Genomic DNA, 18046 nt, shown 5'->3' on the forward strand with positions numbered 1-18046 from the left:
AAAAGAATCAGGTAAATAGTCACTGGTGGTTGCTTGGGGGTTTTTTGTTGTTTTTTTGTCTTTATCCAGGTATCTTGGGAATCTGGGAAGTAATATACTCCTGCTTCCTCTTGCATGCAGTTTTGCACACAGAAAAACAACTTGCTTAACACCCCAATAAGGATTAATTAACAATGTTTTAGGCAAGAAAAAAATCTTGAAATGTGAGATAACTCACATTTTTATGGTCACGTATTTTTAGGCCAGGGAAGAGCTTAACTACAGTTAAAGACCTTGAGAAGCAGCTTTGCCACTCACGAGGTGGGAGTTTTATGTATTGTGCAGCTCTATCATGTTCAGCTTCAGGCAGGTGGGTGGCTGTTTAATTGGGCTTCTGCTGCCAGCCCCCGCAGTAACCACTGCGAACACCTGGGTACTCTGGCATCGCTGAGGAGATGCTTCATACTCGCAAATGTCCCGTTTCCAAGACTGGTTTATGCTGAGAAGTGGAGCACGGCCTGTTCTCTTGCTCAGGAGATAACGGGACCAAAAGTTCATTAGTGCTTTTAAGCCGCCTTTGTCCCAGCTGCCTTACGCCTGCCTACCGTGTTTTGATTTTTGACAACAAAGCACTTCTTAAAAAAGAGAAAAACTTTAATCTGTTGATTTGTTGATCTTCATCATGTGTATGATGCCAGCTATGTTTAGCTGTTTTGAGTTACTTTAAAATAGCTGGTATGAAACTACAGTAAAAAAAAAAAAGTCTTTTGCTGTGTCTTACAGGTATGGCTGTGAAAGAAACTTTAAAGGACAGTATCAGTGGTTTTAAAATCAGATTGTTCAAATTTATGAGACCTTTAATGGCTGTGGCATGTTAGTACACAATCTTAAAGCAGAGGACAGGGTAGCGATGGCTGTATTGCAGACCTCCTGTGGGTCAGATAACACAGGATTTGGGAGGCAAACAGAAGAAAGAATTTTAAAAATAAACCAGTAACTTAAGTCAAAGTAATCTACACTATTAGCTGTAGATACAGAGGTTGTGATCATTTTGTCCTTGAGAACAAAAACATCTGTACAAAAAAATGAAAATACTTCCAGCTGTTGGTACAATGAAGAGGATCTAAAGAAAACAAAAAAACCGTAACACTTTTGGCCTGAATAACCTTATAATGGCCTTTAAAAAAAAAAACAAATATTGAAGGAATATTCTAAGCATCAATAAACTACATTCAGCTTAACTATTTCACAGCATGATTTCTGAGAATAACCTGCTCCAGAGCTTTGGTTGTGCAGAAGCCTGACATGAAGAGCTCCCACCTGGGCTGGTGCTCTGGGAGCATCCAGGGGTGATGCTCAGGCTGTAAAACTGAAGGCAGCCCACTGCCGCGGAGGAGGCTGGGGTTGGGTAGTGGCATCTCTCCAGCCCTTCCCGCTCCCTCCAGCTGAGCTTTAATCTGAGCCAAGGGCTGAGCCAGACCCCCCTGCTGTCCTCAGGTGACCTCCAGCCTTTGGTGAAATAGCAGAAGACTGACAGGCTACAGGGGGTTGCAAAATTCCAGGCTTACACTAAAATCTTCAGCTTTTGACCCACAGCAACAGAGTATGGCAACGATGAGCAGAAATTATACAGAGTGAGGGAGTGGAAGGAAAAAAGAAAAAAAAACCACTCACCCGAAGAGTGAGTTATATTAAACATAAAAAGTACCATCCTACACAAGAAACAAATACGGTATCTGCCAGTTGAGAATTCAACTGTTTTGCTCTGTGGCTTCACAGATGATGATGCAAAATGAATTTGCATAGTAGTAGCTGATAAAATACAATTCCCCTTTATATTATCTTTTTAAAAAAATACACAGCAACCTCAAACTACAGATAAATGGTGGGGGGCAGGATGGTTCACCAGGCAGGCGTGGAAGGGTATCACGAGAGCTGGAGCTTGTTTCCAGCCTTGGTTGTGAGCTTTGGAGGGACGTGTTGCTTTCCACGTCCTCGGTTACAAACTGGGTATTTCGGTCTCTTGGAAGTATTGTGATCTACTTAGGAATAGAGCCAAATTATTCAAACTATAAATGGTAACAAGTAGGACAGTGTGTTGTTTATGAAAATACCATATACAGTTTATTAGTGTTTCTGATTTATTGCCATGATTTGTCTTTTGTCCCCAAAAGTCTGGTTCACACACTTAGGTATACAGCAGAGAAAAGCTGAAATCTCATGATATGACAAAACAACTTTAGTTTAAAAAAAAACCCAAGGAGAATGGAAGAAAGGCTAGATTTTGATGGTTTCTGACAGTTCAGCTGAAGCACAATTACAATTTGCAATAGAGCAGTATCGACTCTACAGGAGAACTGATAGCATTCTTTATTGCCAAAAGAAAATGCCAATGCTACCAAAACCCATTAAATGCTCGCACCTCGCAATCAAAGATATTCTGGTGCATATGCATGCGTGTATACGCGTGTGCTTGTACAGAGAATTTTTTTCTTAGCTTCTGTGTGCTGTTCAGGGAGATTCGCTCATCCTGCGATTCGCCAGAAGAAGCCAGGAAGATAGTTTAATCCTGTTTGCTGTTGCAAGACTGTCGAACAGATGATTTCTGATGCTCCAACAATGTGATTGACTTTTCAGAATTTTCTAAGTTTCTGAGCAGAGTCTCTAGCCGCCTTTTGATTTTCTTCTGATCCTCAATGGCACATCCAATTACCACAGACTGAAATTTCTGATCGATGGGTCCCGCTGGCACGTCAGATGTGCACGCACCGTAAAGCGACATTAAGCGGATTTTGGCATCTTCCAAATCATCTAGAAGTTTATTGACGATTTCATCGATCATCTTCGTGGCATGCAGTAGGGATTCCTGCTGCTGGGCGTTTCGGATGGTTTCTACAGAAACCTCCACAGTGAGGGTTCGGCCCATCAGACGATTAGCAGTCAAATTAAGTTCTTCTCTCTCACCTAAATTGAAAACAAGAAAGTAAAGTATTCTAGGTTACAGGTGAATACTTCCCTGTGCAAATAACATCAAGACAATCAAACTACTACAACTTTGCAATAAACAAGGTTGTTTTTTTAAGTAAAGACAATCAACGAGATTTCCAGGGGCCAGAAAGGAGTTTTTTTCATTTGCCTGAGTCCTACTTATTTCACAGAAGCTAGTATCTTTTAATTTGAAATGAGGCATTAAGCTCTACTAACAATTTACATTGTTAGTAGCAATGCTTTTCTGCTGCTGACACAATGGTTGCTGTCTCACATTAAAGCAAAGCATACAATACTATCAGGAAACATTCATTAACAGACTGGCGTGTTAGGGACCTCCTGTGCCATTGTGAGGGAGAGATTTAGGCAATACCCCAGAAGGCTATAAAGACAAAACTAATTTCAGACTACCAGATGCAATTAGGAGCCATGAAAAAAAATGGTTTTCTATTTTCTGAAAACTTAAGTTTTTTCCTAAAATATGGACACAACACATTTGAACATGTAGGCTCTTGAAGAGCCAATAAACCAGCAATTTAAGCACCTAATATAAACCATACAGATTTAGGGAATATAAAGCCATATATGACACAACCACGGCAACAATCTTAATCATCAGGTTCTTGCAGGCTGTATGCTTTGTGGCACTCATGCCTGTCCAGTAGTCAAAGCCATTAAAATGCTGGTTTTTCAACTATATTTAATCATCATTATTATCATCAACTTCTCTCCCTCTGCTGAGCTATATTAACCTAAATAAATCAGTGAACTGAGTATGGGCTTTCACATACACAGTAGTGATGTTCATGGTAGACCATCCAGCTGAACAGTATGTGAACTCCCAGAGTCAGGAAAAAGGGGATCCCAGGGTAACAGATGGCCCTTCAGGAACCTTCGCTGGCTCCCGTGCCCGTACCTTCACCAGCAGCAAGCAACCGAACGGAGCTGCTGCCTCGGGCACGGGCTGGTTTGACAGTGGGTCGGTTGGGAGGGCATGGCAAAGCAGCTTCTCACCTTCACTGATGTGCCTCATATCCTGGCTGTTCTGTATATTGTGGATCATTTCTAGCAGGATTTCTTTCTCTTGTTCCATAGCACATGCTGCGTCACGGAAAGCCTCTACCCTGAACACGGTTGAACCAAACAAAATGTTTAAATTATAAAATAGCTGTTCGCCCATATAGCTGCCAAGAACTGGGTTTTTTTTAAACTTCAGCTTAAGAAGTACAGCCAGTTCTTAATTATCCATGACCCAGATTCTCTGATTTCATGACCTTCTCCCGTATCTTAACTTCACTTTTCAAGACTCAATGTAATTTTTAAAAACAAACAAATGGGGGGAAAAAACCCCAACAATATAACAGTAATTCGATCAGACAAATCTTATTTTACTGACAGTGCTGTTCTATCCTACTCCACAGTTAGTCTGGATATCCAGAGCCTGATGGTACTACAGACCCATAGCAGAAGTCCTGTAGCTAATTAGCAATTATTATCAGCTGCTTAACTAGAAGAGAAACAGAACAAGTTCCCATTGGGGAACCTGGGGGTGAAGGCTGCAGCTGCAGGGATGGAGGCAACAAGGGAGCTTGGCTTCCCCACTGTCCCCAGGCCAGCAGCGCAAAACCCTACGACCCACCTACAAAGCCACAAACACTCCAGAAAACTCAAACACCACCTTGTAGCCGAACAACGCCTTTCACAAGGGAATAACACAGGTGAGAGGGACAAAGCTCACATATTTTTATTAACGTTGACAAGGGCTTCCCCTTCGAGGGGCATGCCTTGGTCACCAGGAGAAGATGCTGGACTGCCTGTCCCCACAGTCCCTGGTGTTTTCCGTGGAGCGATGCTTGCTGTGATTCACACGGGAAGGAAGCTTCTGTAAGAGCAGCTCCTGTTTCTGGGCTGCAGGGAAGCACAAAACTTGGTTCCTCCTGAAACAGGACCCCTACTCCAGTCCTGTTCACTGTGCTGAAACTCACACATGAGGCAGTGAGGGCAAGGGGAAAGCCCATCAGAAACTGCTCTCCCCCGTAACTACGGGGTCTTGGTAAGCTTCATGGTTACGTGCCCATAGACTGCCCTCCTCCTCGTGGCATAAGGTACAGGCCCATCTGGCCATGGGCGATGTGAAAATGCCATACTAGAAATCGCTGTCCAGTTCCTTAATTCATGTCTTATTCCCCGACATGGTTTTAAGGAGGGGGCTCTTGCATTCATCCAAGTAATATGGAAAAGCACATCTGGGAACTGTTCACTTTGGAGACCAGGCACAAGAGGGAAACGTCCCCCTTCCTTGGCTTTGCCCTGGAAGCTTGAGGGTAGGGGCTTGCAGAGGACTTGCCAAGCTGCAATTGGCTGCAAGAGTTGTGCCAAAAAAATCAACTCCACATTCCCAGACCTCACAGAAAAGCAGAGTATCATGTGAATCTGGCTGACAGTTTCAGATGCTTTCAGTGTGCAGCTCGGGAGGTCTAGCTGCTGTAAGCAGCACAGGAATCCATCTACCCTGAAATGTTTATTAAACCTGGCCAGAAAAGGGGAAACAAACCAAAACATCATTAAGTCTCTCAGATGCTCTGCGCTCTTCAACATTACTGGACACTGCCCTGAAATGGTGGTGGGTTATTGCTGCTTCTGTCGATGAGGGCTTATCTCTTGAGACAGGTACAGAGCTGCTGCTCCTTCCTCAAAGCCTGGCTGAGGGCAGGTAACTTTGGAAAAACAGCAGGAAGAGAAAGGAGGGCAAAAGAAGGCAGAATGGGAGCATTTGAGGATATAAATAGTCACACTTCACATGCAGCCTGCTCACGAAATGGTTCTGTTTTACAAAATATTTAGTCTAATTTAGTCAGTGAAAGCACAAGCTTCGGCCCTTGCCTTTCATGTTCATTCTGAGGAGGAGTGGGAAAAGTTAATGCAATGCAAATTCTTGCCAAGAGCAAATACTTTTAATTATTATTTTGGACTGGTTAGTAACAGCAATGAAGCAGGTGGAGTCATTTGATGCTTCAGATGTCTGCACTTTATAATTTAGGAAGTCTAGCAATATTTTCATAAATGCCTTGCCATGCCTTTTAAAAAAACTAGTATTTTCACAATTTAAAAAAAGCTTAAAATTTGCAAGTGCAGGATTCCAATTTTAATAGTGTTTTTAAGTTGGATTTGGTATATCACTGTACTGACTTAAAGACCAAAGGTCTGCCTTCAGCGGTTGGATCAATCCATGATTTCCACAGGTTTGCTGGGTCGTATGAAGAATGTGGAAAAACTGCATTGCAGAGATGCATCCTGAATTGGTGCAATTCTAAAGAAAGTGCCTAAAACATCACTGCTTCCAAAAGCCAGCTACTGCTGGCTTTTTAGGTAGGACCCAAAAGCCAAATGATCAGATTTAACGATTGTATACTGCAAAAACACCCCCACAATTTACCAATTTGAGATTAACATTATTTTGCAGAAAATCATATGATCAAATCCTGAGAACTATTTTATTTGCAATAATTGGTTCTTGGGAATTATTTTAACCACCTTTTCAACTGCAATAGAGTGCCACACCACTAAAATCCACTGGGATTTTACTTTTAGTGTATTTGCTTCCACAAACGGCAGTCAAATGAGGGCCTACCCTGGCACCGGGTAACGGCGCAGGAAGGAGGCACCCCGGCTCCTGCTGCCAGGGCAAAGGGACAGGGAAGCAGCACGTCGGGACTCCCCCACCCCTCTGCTATCCCTTCCAAAAATTCCATCTTGAGCAATTATGAGCGGCGTGATGGGACTAAATAATCCTAAAAAATAAACTCCTCGGATTTCAGAGACCTCGAGGGCAGGGTGGAGGCAGAGTGTGATAACACAGCATATTGGCAGCAAAGGCAGCATCTCAGCAGCCAGCCAGCCAGCCGGAGTTACACACTCGAAGGGAAGATGGGGGAAATGGCTTGACAAGGGCAAGACAAGGGAGCAGAGGAAACGGCCAGCTGTCACTGCTAGGGACCTGGACTTCATGGAGGTCAAAACAGTGCAATAGGATCATTTCAGAACAGCGCTCTAGTGGGGAAAACCAAACCAAACCAAAACAAAAAACCACAGAAACCACTCACACCAGCCTCAGGAAAAGTTAGTGCTCCAGAGAAGATGCTGAGGGGGGTTTATCAAGGTGAGACACCTCCCACTGCCTCCCCCTATTTTGCTGCCCTGGCTTGCATGGAGGCCTCCGGCTGCCTGCCCCGCGCTGGGGTGGGTCCCGCCAGCTCCTCCCGGCCCCCAGGCCACAGCCTGGCAGAGACCCCGAGACCCCAGCCCCGCGGCCAGGACTGCACACCCTTCCCTCCTGACTTGCTGCGAAAGTGTCAGGTCCGCACCTTGCAGTCAGCTCTCCTAACTTCTTTCCTAAAATGTGCTTTAACTTCATAGGTTTGTGTAAATCTTTACTTTCTCGGGATGGGGACAAGCAAAAAAAAGATTGGAAGAGATAAACGTCTAGCAGAGGTGACTGCTGTGGAAAAGGGTGGAAACACAATCCGATTCTCAAAAAAACAAAGAATAGAAAGCAAAGAAAAGAGAACACAAAATACTCCTATCTACGCCCAATTATCAATTATCTCAGTGCAGCAGTATGGTCTTTTTCTAGCAAATGAGCACATCCAATCATATTTTTACTTGGAGCATATTTGTCACTTTGAACATCGACTAAATATTCCACCCATTACCTAAGACTAAAAAAACATTCCTTACTTCTGATTTTCCCTGGTCTGACAGCGATTAGCCGTGCAGTGCCCTTCTTTCCTACATACCATTGACATGAGCAGAGCATTCCCCTGAGGAACAGGTGGACCAGCCTGCGCTTTTGTTTCCAGATGAGAAACTCGATACCCGCTTTCTTAGGACAGCTGCAATAACTCCGTCCTTTAAACTACTCACTGACTTACACAGTTCACTATTAAAGCTTGTGCGCTGGAAGTGCAGATAAGTTTTCAAAGGAAATAAGAAACATCTGAAGATGGTGCAGCTTTTTTCCTGAAACAGAGCTGAGCACACTGGACAAAGCAGGGAGTTTCACCCTGGCATCCTCTGCTGCTTAAACAGAGTTTCCATTCTCAGATGAGCAGTCTCATGAACATACATATGAATGGTGAGGGAATATGGTTGTTCCGAAGGAGAATATTAAGATTAAATTAATAATTAAGATTAAAATAATTAAGATTAAAAGGAAAAAAAAGCAAGAGTCTGACTTCTCATGTATCGTTACACCTAGGACTGCGTGTTCACTTAACACAACCACCAGAACACAGTGACTCATAAACAGAGACGCTGGTCCTGCTTCCAGCTGCTCCCGAGATGTCCTGGCATTCACCACCGGCAGTCAGGGCAACACGGAGGTCCAAGCCCTTACAAGGCACAAATGTGCCACCTGCCCCCCCGCCCCCTGCCACCTCCCCTGACAGCGGGTTCGCTCCCTGGCAGTCAAATTAATCCCCCTTTCCCGCTCACTTTCCCTACAGAATAGAGTCCCTCCGCAAATACCTAGCAGGCAAGTACAAAAATACCCTGTTACTGTTAGAAAAGCAGCTCTCGCAGTGGAAAGCAAGGGAGAAAAGGGAAGGCTGTTCAAACCAGATGATTTCCGAAGGGATGTAGGTTGCCTTGGGGTTTGGCCGACCTTAAGCAACTTGAGAACTGAGGATTGTCAAGGGGTTTAATTAAACGCTGTAGTTCACTTTGACAAATTCTCACTTATTATATTTACGAGCAACATCTTGAGGGTCTATAGGTAAACTAGACCGGCTGGAGAGGGAAGTGTGGAAGCTCTTCCTCCTGTCATTCAAATAACTTTGAAATGAGGCATGTTGATTAGTTCCGCATAGGAAAAAAATACGACAAGTGACTTTGACTTTTTTTGTAACTGTTCCACATTTAGGACTATGCCGGTTTGAAAGACCCCCAGCAAACTGCGAAGTTTAATTTGGGGTTTAACTTCTGGTTAACCAAACTGTCTGCTTTGTCTCAGAGTCGCTCAGAAAAATTAAAAAACATTTTTGCATATTCTGCTGATCATTTTGTGATTATACATTCATGCGCTAGACCTGGATGTGAGCAGCAAGACTTGTTTGCAGACAGGGATTTTGTTTAGTCAAATTCAGAGAAGTCTGCGAAGGACTTCAAGGAGATTTAATCAAGCTAAGCAAAAGGCTAATATAATAGCACATCAAGTCCACTCCTGAATAATGCAAACTAATGCAGGCAGAAAGGGGAAAAACGCAACTCCTCTATCCCACAGAGCTCTTCTAATTACAGGAAAGTCCTAGAAACATTCTGGGTGGTTCTGTGAAAGCTGCTGATCAATATGCAGCTGTAATGAAGGAAAGGGCGTGTTGAAACAGTAGAGGCAGGAGGTGAATCAGTGGTACACCCACGGCACCCTGCGCATCCACCCACCTCAGAAAGGACACTGTAATTAGGCAGAGCTGAGAGCACGAGGAAGATGATTAAAGGCAAGGAATGGTCTCTCATGCAGCCGAACTGGGAAAAAAATCAAATGGGATTATTTGGGGAACGTCAAGTAGCAGGAGGAGACAGGGCATGTCTTGGCACAACGACGGAATACGCAACATAGTCGCAATTACTTTGGAAAAATACACCTAAGCTGCAGAACGCAATGCTATTCACGTTATAGTTACATGATTTATTACACTTCAGAGAGGAGATGGACATAAACATGGGTAACAAGAACATCCGTGGCTGAACCAGTAAGTGCAAAGGGAGGTTTGGGAGACACGAAGCCTCATGTGCCGGCATTCAGCACTGCGGCTTGAAGGCTTGCAAGAGCCTCCGAGAGCCCGACTGATAGCACGTTTTATCCTCGGCTTTCCTGCATCTTCTTATAAAACACCTGCCCGACAGACGCGGGACAGGGGCTACGGAGTGGGCCGACCTTCTGCGGGGCTTGTCCGCGTCCTGTCACGGCAGCCCCGGCACCGCCAGCAGCCCGCTACCCCGTTTGCTAAAGACTCCCCAAACTGTAAAGGGCAGCAAATCCGAAAAAGGCTTACGCACTTTTTCTGAAAAACGTCTATTTTCATACATTCACAAACACATTCCTATTTTCACGTATTTCCAGGCCACGCTATTTCACCTTAGAGCAGCAGCTGCCATTTTTAAACTTGTCCCCCTCCGTCCCCGACGAAGGGGCATCCTTTTTCCCCTCGGTCACCTCAAGAAGCCCCAATCCCAGAGCCGCTCCCCTCCCCTCCTGCCCTGCAAGGGTCCCCACCCGCCGCCAGGCTGCTGCGAGGAGCCGGCGGGCTCGGGGCGAGGCGGCTGCCCGGGCCCGCGGCCCCCTCCCCTCCTCTCCCCTCCCTTTGCCCAGGCCCGGCCCGGCCGCCGCGGTGCCGCCGCCGCCGGCCTCCGGGGCCCCACCTGAGCTCCAGCTGGTCCAGGTTCTCGAGCAGGCGGCTCGAGCGGTCCGCCATGGAGGTGGAGCGGTAGAAGCGGCCCCGGAGCTGCCCGCCGGACGACGGCTGCTGCTGCTGCTGCTGCTGCTGCTGCGGCGGCGGCTGATGCGGCGGCTGCTGCGCCCCCTCGCTGGCCTTGGCGCTGATCTTGGCCTGGGCCATAGCACCCGCCTGCTGCCGCCGGCGGACCCTCGCTGCGGCCGCTCCCTCCCCGCGTCCCGCAGGCGGCGGCCGAATGCCGGCACTTCGCTCATGGCCAAAGAAGGAGCCCGCCCCGCCGCCTGCCCCCGCGGCCACCCCGCCTCCGCGACGGGCCGCGGCCCCGCGGGCGCCGCCTCACGCAGCGCGCCGGCCCGCCGCGCCTCGCCTCGCCTCGCCTCGCCCGGCCCGGCCCGGCCCCGCCGCCGCAGCAGAAGCACGGGTGGCGGCAGGCTGAACCCGCCAGCGAGCCGGGGGGTCACACTGGGGACAAAACCCGCAGGGGGACGAACGTGACCTGGGGTCGCCGGCACCTCGGTGCCGCCCCGCGCCCCGTCCCACGTGGGTGCCCGCGAGCGGTGCCCGCCACGACGCGCCCCCCGCAGGGCGGCCCTGCGGCGCCTCTGCTGCTCCCGGGGAGCTTTCCCGGGCACAGGGAGGCCCCGGGCTGCCCCCGCCTCTGTCCCCAGCACCCTCCGTGACAAAAGCAGCAGAACCTGGACCAGACAAAGCAGCAGGAACTCTGTCTCTTGCTAAACCAGACGCTAAGGGAGGAATAATGAGGTTTTCAAGGACTATATCAACTTTGTTCGAGATGGTAGCTGTTAGTGGGAGGATTTGCCTTCCAGAACTGTTCCTGACAGTTGGTTCATTGGTTTGCTCCGTCATTAAAGAAAACAAGAAAACCCCCACCACACAACTGTTACTTTTACACGAAGCTGTTCAAAAAGTGAGCTGCAAAGCTGAAACATCCGAAAACACAAGAAATGGGGGGAGGAAAACAACAAATGCTTTAAAAATCCAGAAGCCTGTTGATGGGAGAGAGAAGTTAGAGAAAAGTAAACCAGAAATAGCCCTTACTGTAAGAACCTGAGCAGCGTTCCTAAAAACATGAGATACTGCCACTGATAGCACATCTTTCTGGTGCCAACGGTAAGAGCCCCCTGACTACCTGCAGAAAAGAAGCCGTTCAACAGATGTTATTGTCCAAGATGATAGGAGAAGGCTTACTGGAAATAAAAGTGTTTAATGTTCTCTTTCTATGCCAGGTAGTGGACCTACATCTAGTAATGACTTGTTCCGAGATCGTATTTAAATTGGCAGTCCAGAACGGTACCTTCTCTCTCGCAAGCGCCCACCATACCAACCTAGCAAACAACTCGCACGGAATCTCTTGTACTTCAGGTCCCTGCTGGCAGCGTTGGTTCCAGCAATTCAAGTCACACATAGGCTTTACTTGCCACTACTGTGAGTATTTAAAAAGGAATTTGCTTATCCTGAAAGTCCAGGTTTGGGCAAATACCCCATGGCTCTAACAGACCAATTTTTGGCACCCAGCTAAGAGGGATTTTGTTGCACAGGGATACTGTTTGGTATGTTTATCCCACTGTGATTCAAAATAGCTGTTTTCTCAGGCTTGTCCATTCAGAATGGTATCATGTCCCAAGCGCTCTTGTTAAATTAATTGCCTGAGTTTTCTTTGTTTTACATAGTTGGATATGTAAGGCTTGTTGCCTGTGAGCTCATGGAAATAACTTCATTTGAGCAATTGTTCCATCCATCTCTCTACAGTCTTTGTAGAAGATAATTAAAAACTGCTTCCCACCCTAAACAGAAACCATTTGTAGCCATGACACAGTTTGCAACCATTTTTTTCCCTAGGATCCTTCTATTCTTTCCATGCCACTTTATTAAGTATCAATTAGATTGGGTTTAAAAAACAGAAATAAAAATAGCTGAAGAGCTTTGAGCATTTTTTTCCTTGCACAGGGGTTTAATTCCACGCGGGTAGAAGCTGTAATGAAACAGAGGCACAGAACAGCTATAGCTGTGTCCAGACGTATCACATAGGACTTATCCTCTTTAACAGCAAAATGGTGTTTTACCCTAGAAGTGAGAATGGCACAAACCATGGAACAAAAACGCAGGTTTAAAAGCAAAAATGGTCTTCTGGGACAAGCCTCAACTTTACTGCCTGTGCAGTCTGGGATATTTTCCCATTTAGAAACTTGGAAGGACCATGAAAACTACCTTTCCTGCTCTCTAGAAGGGTAGATTGTCCCCTGCCCCTCTATTTCTTGCCGAGGTATGTAGAGGGGTGGTTGCCACCGCTTTTCCAAAATAACAGATGCCTGGGCTGGAAGGATAGGAGTCCATCTCTGGAGGAAGGGAAATGACTCACAGCTGAACTGGGAGAAGTTTAGGGACACAAAAGGCAGAAATTGGGTCCTTCAGGGCGACAAGGCAATGGGAGGAAGAAGGGCCCCCCCCTCTGAAACAAAGGGCAGATTTCATCCTCCTCCTTGCGGTCTGTGATGAAGAAAAGTGATGGCTGGGTCAGGCCTGCCGTTGCTGCCATGCCTATGTCCCCCTCTCCTCATCTTCTCCACAGCCACGTTCATGTGATGGACTGCACAGCCCTGCTCTGGCTATGGGCACCAGCAAGAAGAACATGAGGAGTGGGTGAGCATCTCGTGGTTTCTGCACTGCTCCCTCAGCGGCGAAGCACCAGCTGTCTCTTGTTTAAGCTACAGCATTGTAAAAAATCGGTGCCACTTGCTAAACAGAGCAATGGCAAGAAGAGTGTCATTAATGGGCACAAGGTCCCTTGAGGTAGCAGAAAGAGCAACTTTCCCAGGTCTTGGACATCTGATGTATTTGTGCAAGTCCCAGAGCCAGGGAGATGGTCTACACCAAAAGCACTACTAAATGCTAAAGAGCACCTTCGTTCCAGCTTTGCCTTATTCCAAAGCCTGATATATACCTTGTCACGTACCCTAACACTTATTCATGAGCTGTCATGGAATAGGATCAAAGAGAAAGTCCACACCCAAGAATGCCATGCCAGATTATTTTCCTCCCTTCACCTACAGGAACTTCATCTGAAGAAGCTTCTTTATATGCAGGTGTTCAGGAAACACAACAGTTCCCATACATAGCAGAAGGATGCAACCATGGCTTGGGCCAGCCAGCCAAAGCCAGCTTGGGCTCCACAGCACCATAACAGCAACAGTAAAGATGGGCCAACAGGAGATTTAATATATGTTTTCAATCAAAATTTGTACCTGCTATCACAGTAGGCTGCCCCCTCACTTTAGCACCTGCTGAACCTGTGCTACTGTGTCTCTACAGCTGTTAGCAGTGCTAATTAAAGCTAGCCCTGGGTTTGCCTGTATACATCACAGCCATTTTACAGTGTAGGCAAGCCCTGAGGTCCCAAGCTTGTCAGAAGTCTGAAGGAAGCTCTCAATCTCAGAACCAACCTGAAAGCTGGTATGACCATTATGGGCATGCAGCAATTCATTCTCACAGAGAGGAGAAGTGCCTAGTAAATGAGCCAGGGAATTCTGTACTGCTGCAGACTCCTGGCTGATTGTCGATGGAGCTCTGAGCAAAAAAACAAAAAGAAGGACTCACAGAAATTAGGATACCACAGTGAGGGAAAGTGAACTTGCATGGATTTACGAAGGGAAATTTACATTAAATTTCCAGGCACGCAGAGCTTGGCCATCCGAGTGCACACTTCACATGTACTTGCCACTTGCCATAAATTTTCTGACTTGTTTTACATCCACTTTTACAATATCTCAGACCATATTATTTGACCCAGATTGTTACAGCTGAGCTCTAAACCACTTAAATTAAGAATTTCTGCAGGGAACTTGAGGTTTAGAAGTGTCAAAGAAATATGCAGATGCAGACTTTAATAAAGCTACTTAGCTGGAAAGAATTACCAGAAAGTATCTTTGTGCTAACGTCAGCCAATTTTTCTAAATTAATTTTGAAACAATTCGTCATCCATCCTCCTCACCTCCTTCCAGTTTACAGCAGTCACTGTAAACATTGCTAGGACAGCACAAGCAGATGATAGAACACTTTCCTTTTAAGAAAGACGGCGGCGTAACTTCATACCTCTATAAACTTCACCATATTTGGTAAAGATTGACTAAAGGTTTGCATTCTGTGACCGCTATAGGAACAGTAGTGGTCATTTCTGTATACCTTGAAGAGCTAAGAAAATTAACCCACCACCCAAAACCACATACAAAGCAAGTATCTTATAGTAAAGCTAATCTCAATTTAATTTTTTTTTTTAATATTATTAAACCACAGAGGCAGGCAGGCATGATATTTTGGTGCTCCAAGCAACTTTCATAACACTTGCACTGACATATCTGGCATCTCATCTTATCTCAGAATATGACCAAAAGAGGGATTTTGTTTGATATGAAAGAATATGGCACAAAAAGCTCCAAAGAGAGAAGAGCCTTGTACCAATTTTGACTTGTGACCATTTCGGTTTTGCAAAACTTATGCATGCACCATGTAGAAGTTAAAAGCATTAAAATGAACAGCTGGTGGTAGCCAGGTGGAGATCAGACTTTTTCCTCATTAAAGATAAATAGAAAAAGAACTTCAGACTAACGAAGGGTGAACTCAAACATCACCAGAAAAGCAAATTCTCTTAAAAAGGGCAGGACCAATCATGTCTAGTACAGACATAAAGGATGCTGGGGAAGCACCTTTTAACAGGTGAGTTGTGCTTGTAAATGCAGACAAATCTCTCAGCATATGCAGGACAAACCGCAAAAATTTCAGCCAGTTAAACAAGACTCCCCAGCCAGAAACATTAAATTCTAAACACAACCATTTACAAGACACCGTTTCCAGCTGAAGAACAAGGTGCAGTACCACAAGATGGTGGTGAGTAACAAGCCGCGTGTCTGTACGTGCAGCATTTTAAGAATCCAATTTTCTCTGCTCTTCTGGAAACAGGAGTATTACAAGCCTGTGATGGCAGAAAACTTTGCAAAGAAAAATTTCAGAGAGTTAGGAGAACCTCAGAGAGACCAAAGAAAATGAGGACAAGTTTCAAGATGTTGATATTTCTGGCGACTACTTTTAACATAAAAAGAATACAGAGACTAGAACTCTATTTAGCTGTTTTATAAAAGCCATAGGAGCAGTGGTGGGGATTTGCTACTTGTTTTGGTAAGCAGATGAAGAGGCCAATACAATATGTGTAATAACTGGAGCTCCAAGTATAGATAAGAGAATGTGTGCGCACACATGCCTTTTTTTTTAATGCAACCGATTAAGTGATGGCCCATCAGGTACAAGCAAACTTTACATTTATGACAATGTCATAAGGAATAAAGCACATGATCAAAATCTAACACAGCAGACTCTGGAGAAGACCATCTACCCAGGTTTTAAACATTTGTTGAGCCAAGCAAAGAACTTTCTCAAGCTGAAACATCTTTTCAGGTGAAAGAAATTTGCAACTTTAGGGTCTGCACTGAAAAAAACCTGCCCAAAAGCCTCTATAACTTGGACTGAGATGCTTTTGAGGAGGAAAATTGTTTTCTGTCTCACTGCACCCTTTATTAGAAAAACTTGGGTGTGAAAAAAAATCTGGAACTGATTTAGCTTGAGTCAGTAGCTAAAGGCAACTCAAAATCTTCCACAATAGGGCTTCCTCAGCAGCAGCAGATCTAAACAGGAGTGCGACTAATCAGAGATTTGCAGACACAAGGGAAAAACATTAAGAGGTCCTGTTCACTTTGTAACACTTGGGTGTCAGAGTCAAATGCACTGGAAGTGTTCAAACTGTTTTCTATCATTTGAAGTTTCTTCAATTTGTATGATTGCTAATGAATGCTGAGATAACTCACTAGATTATTCATTAATTCTATTTATTTCAGAGACGGCAGTTATATCAGAATCATGATTAGAAAATAAACCAGGGCTAGTTTTCCAGCTTTTCTAACCACGGTGACACATAGCTGTAGTTATTCTGACTCTTTGGAATTGAGTGAGAAGAAAAATCTAGCCTTCCCCTTATCTTACTCTCCTCAAAAAGTATTTGTTTGCATAATGAATATTTATATTTACAGCAGTTAGAAGCAAACTCACAGACTAATGAATAATAATACAAAAATCAATCTGGCATTTTATTACATTGCAATTTCTTACTGATTGACAGCAATCATGAACTGAAGTATAATAGGCTGGTAAAGCTGGTCAGCTTGCATAGGTATTTTTAAATGGAGGAACTGAGAAAGGTGGCACAGATAACAATTTTAAACAGAAAAAACTGTTCACCTTAAAATAAGGACAGTACAAAAATAATTAACACATTTACATTCATTTATCCAAGGCCACCTCTTCGTGAACAGAAGGGAACAAAGACAATAGTATATAAGAATAATGCAGCTTAAATTCTCTCACATCTATTCCAAACAGGAACTAGAAAGTTTATCTAACTTCTGTTCCCTTAAAAAGTTGTTCCTGCCTCAGATCAGGAAGAGGAACCAAACCCGTCAGACTTTAAGCCATCAAATACACCACTCTACCATGCTACTATTGAAAAAACATACACATTTATAAAAATAAAGCTAACAAACTAACTGTACAGCCTGTGGTCCCACTTCTGACATTTATAACAAACAGGACGTAGACAAAATTATGGTCTTCGAGGTGAGACTGGCCACAGGCAAGAGTTCAGCCATATGTTCAATTTCTAAACCTGGGATCTAAGCTTCTCTTTATAACAAGATTAGCTAGGCAAATCTGAGTTAATTGGAGTTTACTATTTTTATCTGTTGCAAAGACCACATGAAAAAGTAAATAAAGACAATGACATTTTGTGACAGAAAAATTAAATACATGAACCATTTTTAAACAAACAACAACTAAAAACCCCAAAATACCTAGTAAGACCAGCCTACTAATTAGGCAACAACCTATACAGCTAGACTGAAGAGACTTAGTCATCATCCATTAGAAACAGAATATGCAAAGGCTTAAAAATGTATTTTTATCATACACAATATATTGCAGTGGATATCCATAAACTCCATCTGTTCATCAGCATGACAGAGGACATCATATTATAAATCTACCAATTCACGATACAGATGTGTTTTTGAAGTGGTATTTCTGAACCTTTGTAAATAGATAACCAAGCTTCCATTTTTGTGAGCAGCTCTGATGACATGGTGTTAAGTGTACTGAAGTATCTTCATTTACATTTCCTCAAGGCTTCTCTTGATAGCCTCTTCCAATTCCACATCTTGCTCTGTGTAAACACAAAAAACTGATTATAACCTCAAACTATGGTTGATAACTAGTCATAAACACAGCTATATTAATATTACTACATAAAGCAACAAATTACTTCTGTGGGTGATGCCAGTAGACTGCAAAAAAAGGTAGAGAAACAGCATGAAATTATTTTCCCTCCTTCTGTCTTATGCTAGCTTTTTGACACTTCAAAACAAAGAACAACCTCTACAACCTTCCACTGTATTAAACTAATCATTGGGTTGCTCTGAGTTAAGAGTATAACGCAACTGTATATTTACTGGTCAAAATAATACCAAGATTAGAATCCATATGTAAGCACCAAGAAAAATAAAGTATTA

The 18046-nt window shown here is 44.4% G+C and overlaps 2 protein-coding genes across 5 annotated transcripts in view; both read right to left on the reverse strand.

The window, feature by feature from the left end:
• Positions 1 to 2077: 2077 nt before the first annotated feature.
• BAG2 (BAG cochaperone 2) lies at positions 2078 to 10706 on the reverse strand. Its single transcript, XM_074819852.1, has 3 exons — positions 10387 to 10706; positions 3982 to 4091; positions 2078 to 2943 (listed from the first exon to the last, which is right to left on the reverse strand). The coding sequence occupies exons 1-3, from the start codon at positions 10581 to 10583 to the stop codon at positions 2543 to 2545; spliced, it is 708 nt and encodes a 235-aa protein (XP_074675953.1). The 5' UTR covers positions 10584 to 10706; the 3' UTR covers positions 2078 to 2542.
• A 5840-nt stretch (positions 10707 to 16546) lies between these two features.
• Positions 16547 to 18046, reverse strand: part of LOC141921335 (E3 SUMO-protein ligase ZNF451-like) — a 40013-nt gene continuing 38513 nt past the window's right edge. For all 4 annotated transcript variants that reach the window (XM_074819854.1, XM_074819857.1, XM_074819856.1 and 1 more), the window contains one exon: positions 16547 to 17700. In XM_074819854.1, coding sequence (XP_074675955.1) covers positions 17648 to 17700 — 53 coding nt within the window. In that variant the 3' untranslated portion in view covers positions 16547 to 17647. The remainder of the gene's footprint in view (positions 17701 to 18046) is intronic.

The sequence above is a fragment of the Strix aluco genome, chromosome 3, assembly GCF_031877795.1.
Source record: "Strix aluco isolate bStrAlu1 chromosome 3, bStrAlu1.hap1, whole genome shotgun sequence".
NCBI classification, from domain to species: Eukaryota; Metazoa; Chordata; class Aves; order Strigiformes; family Strigidae; genus Strix; species Strix aluco.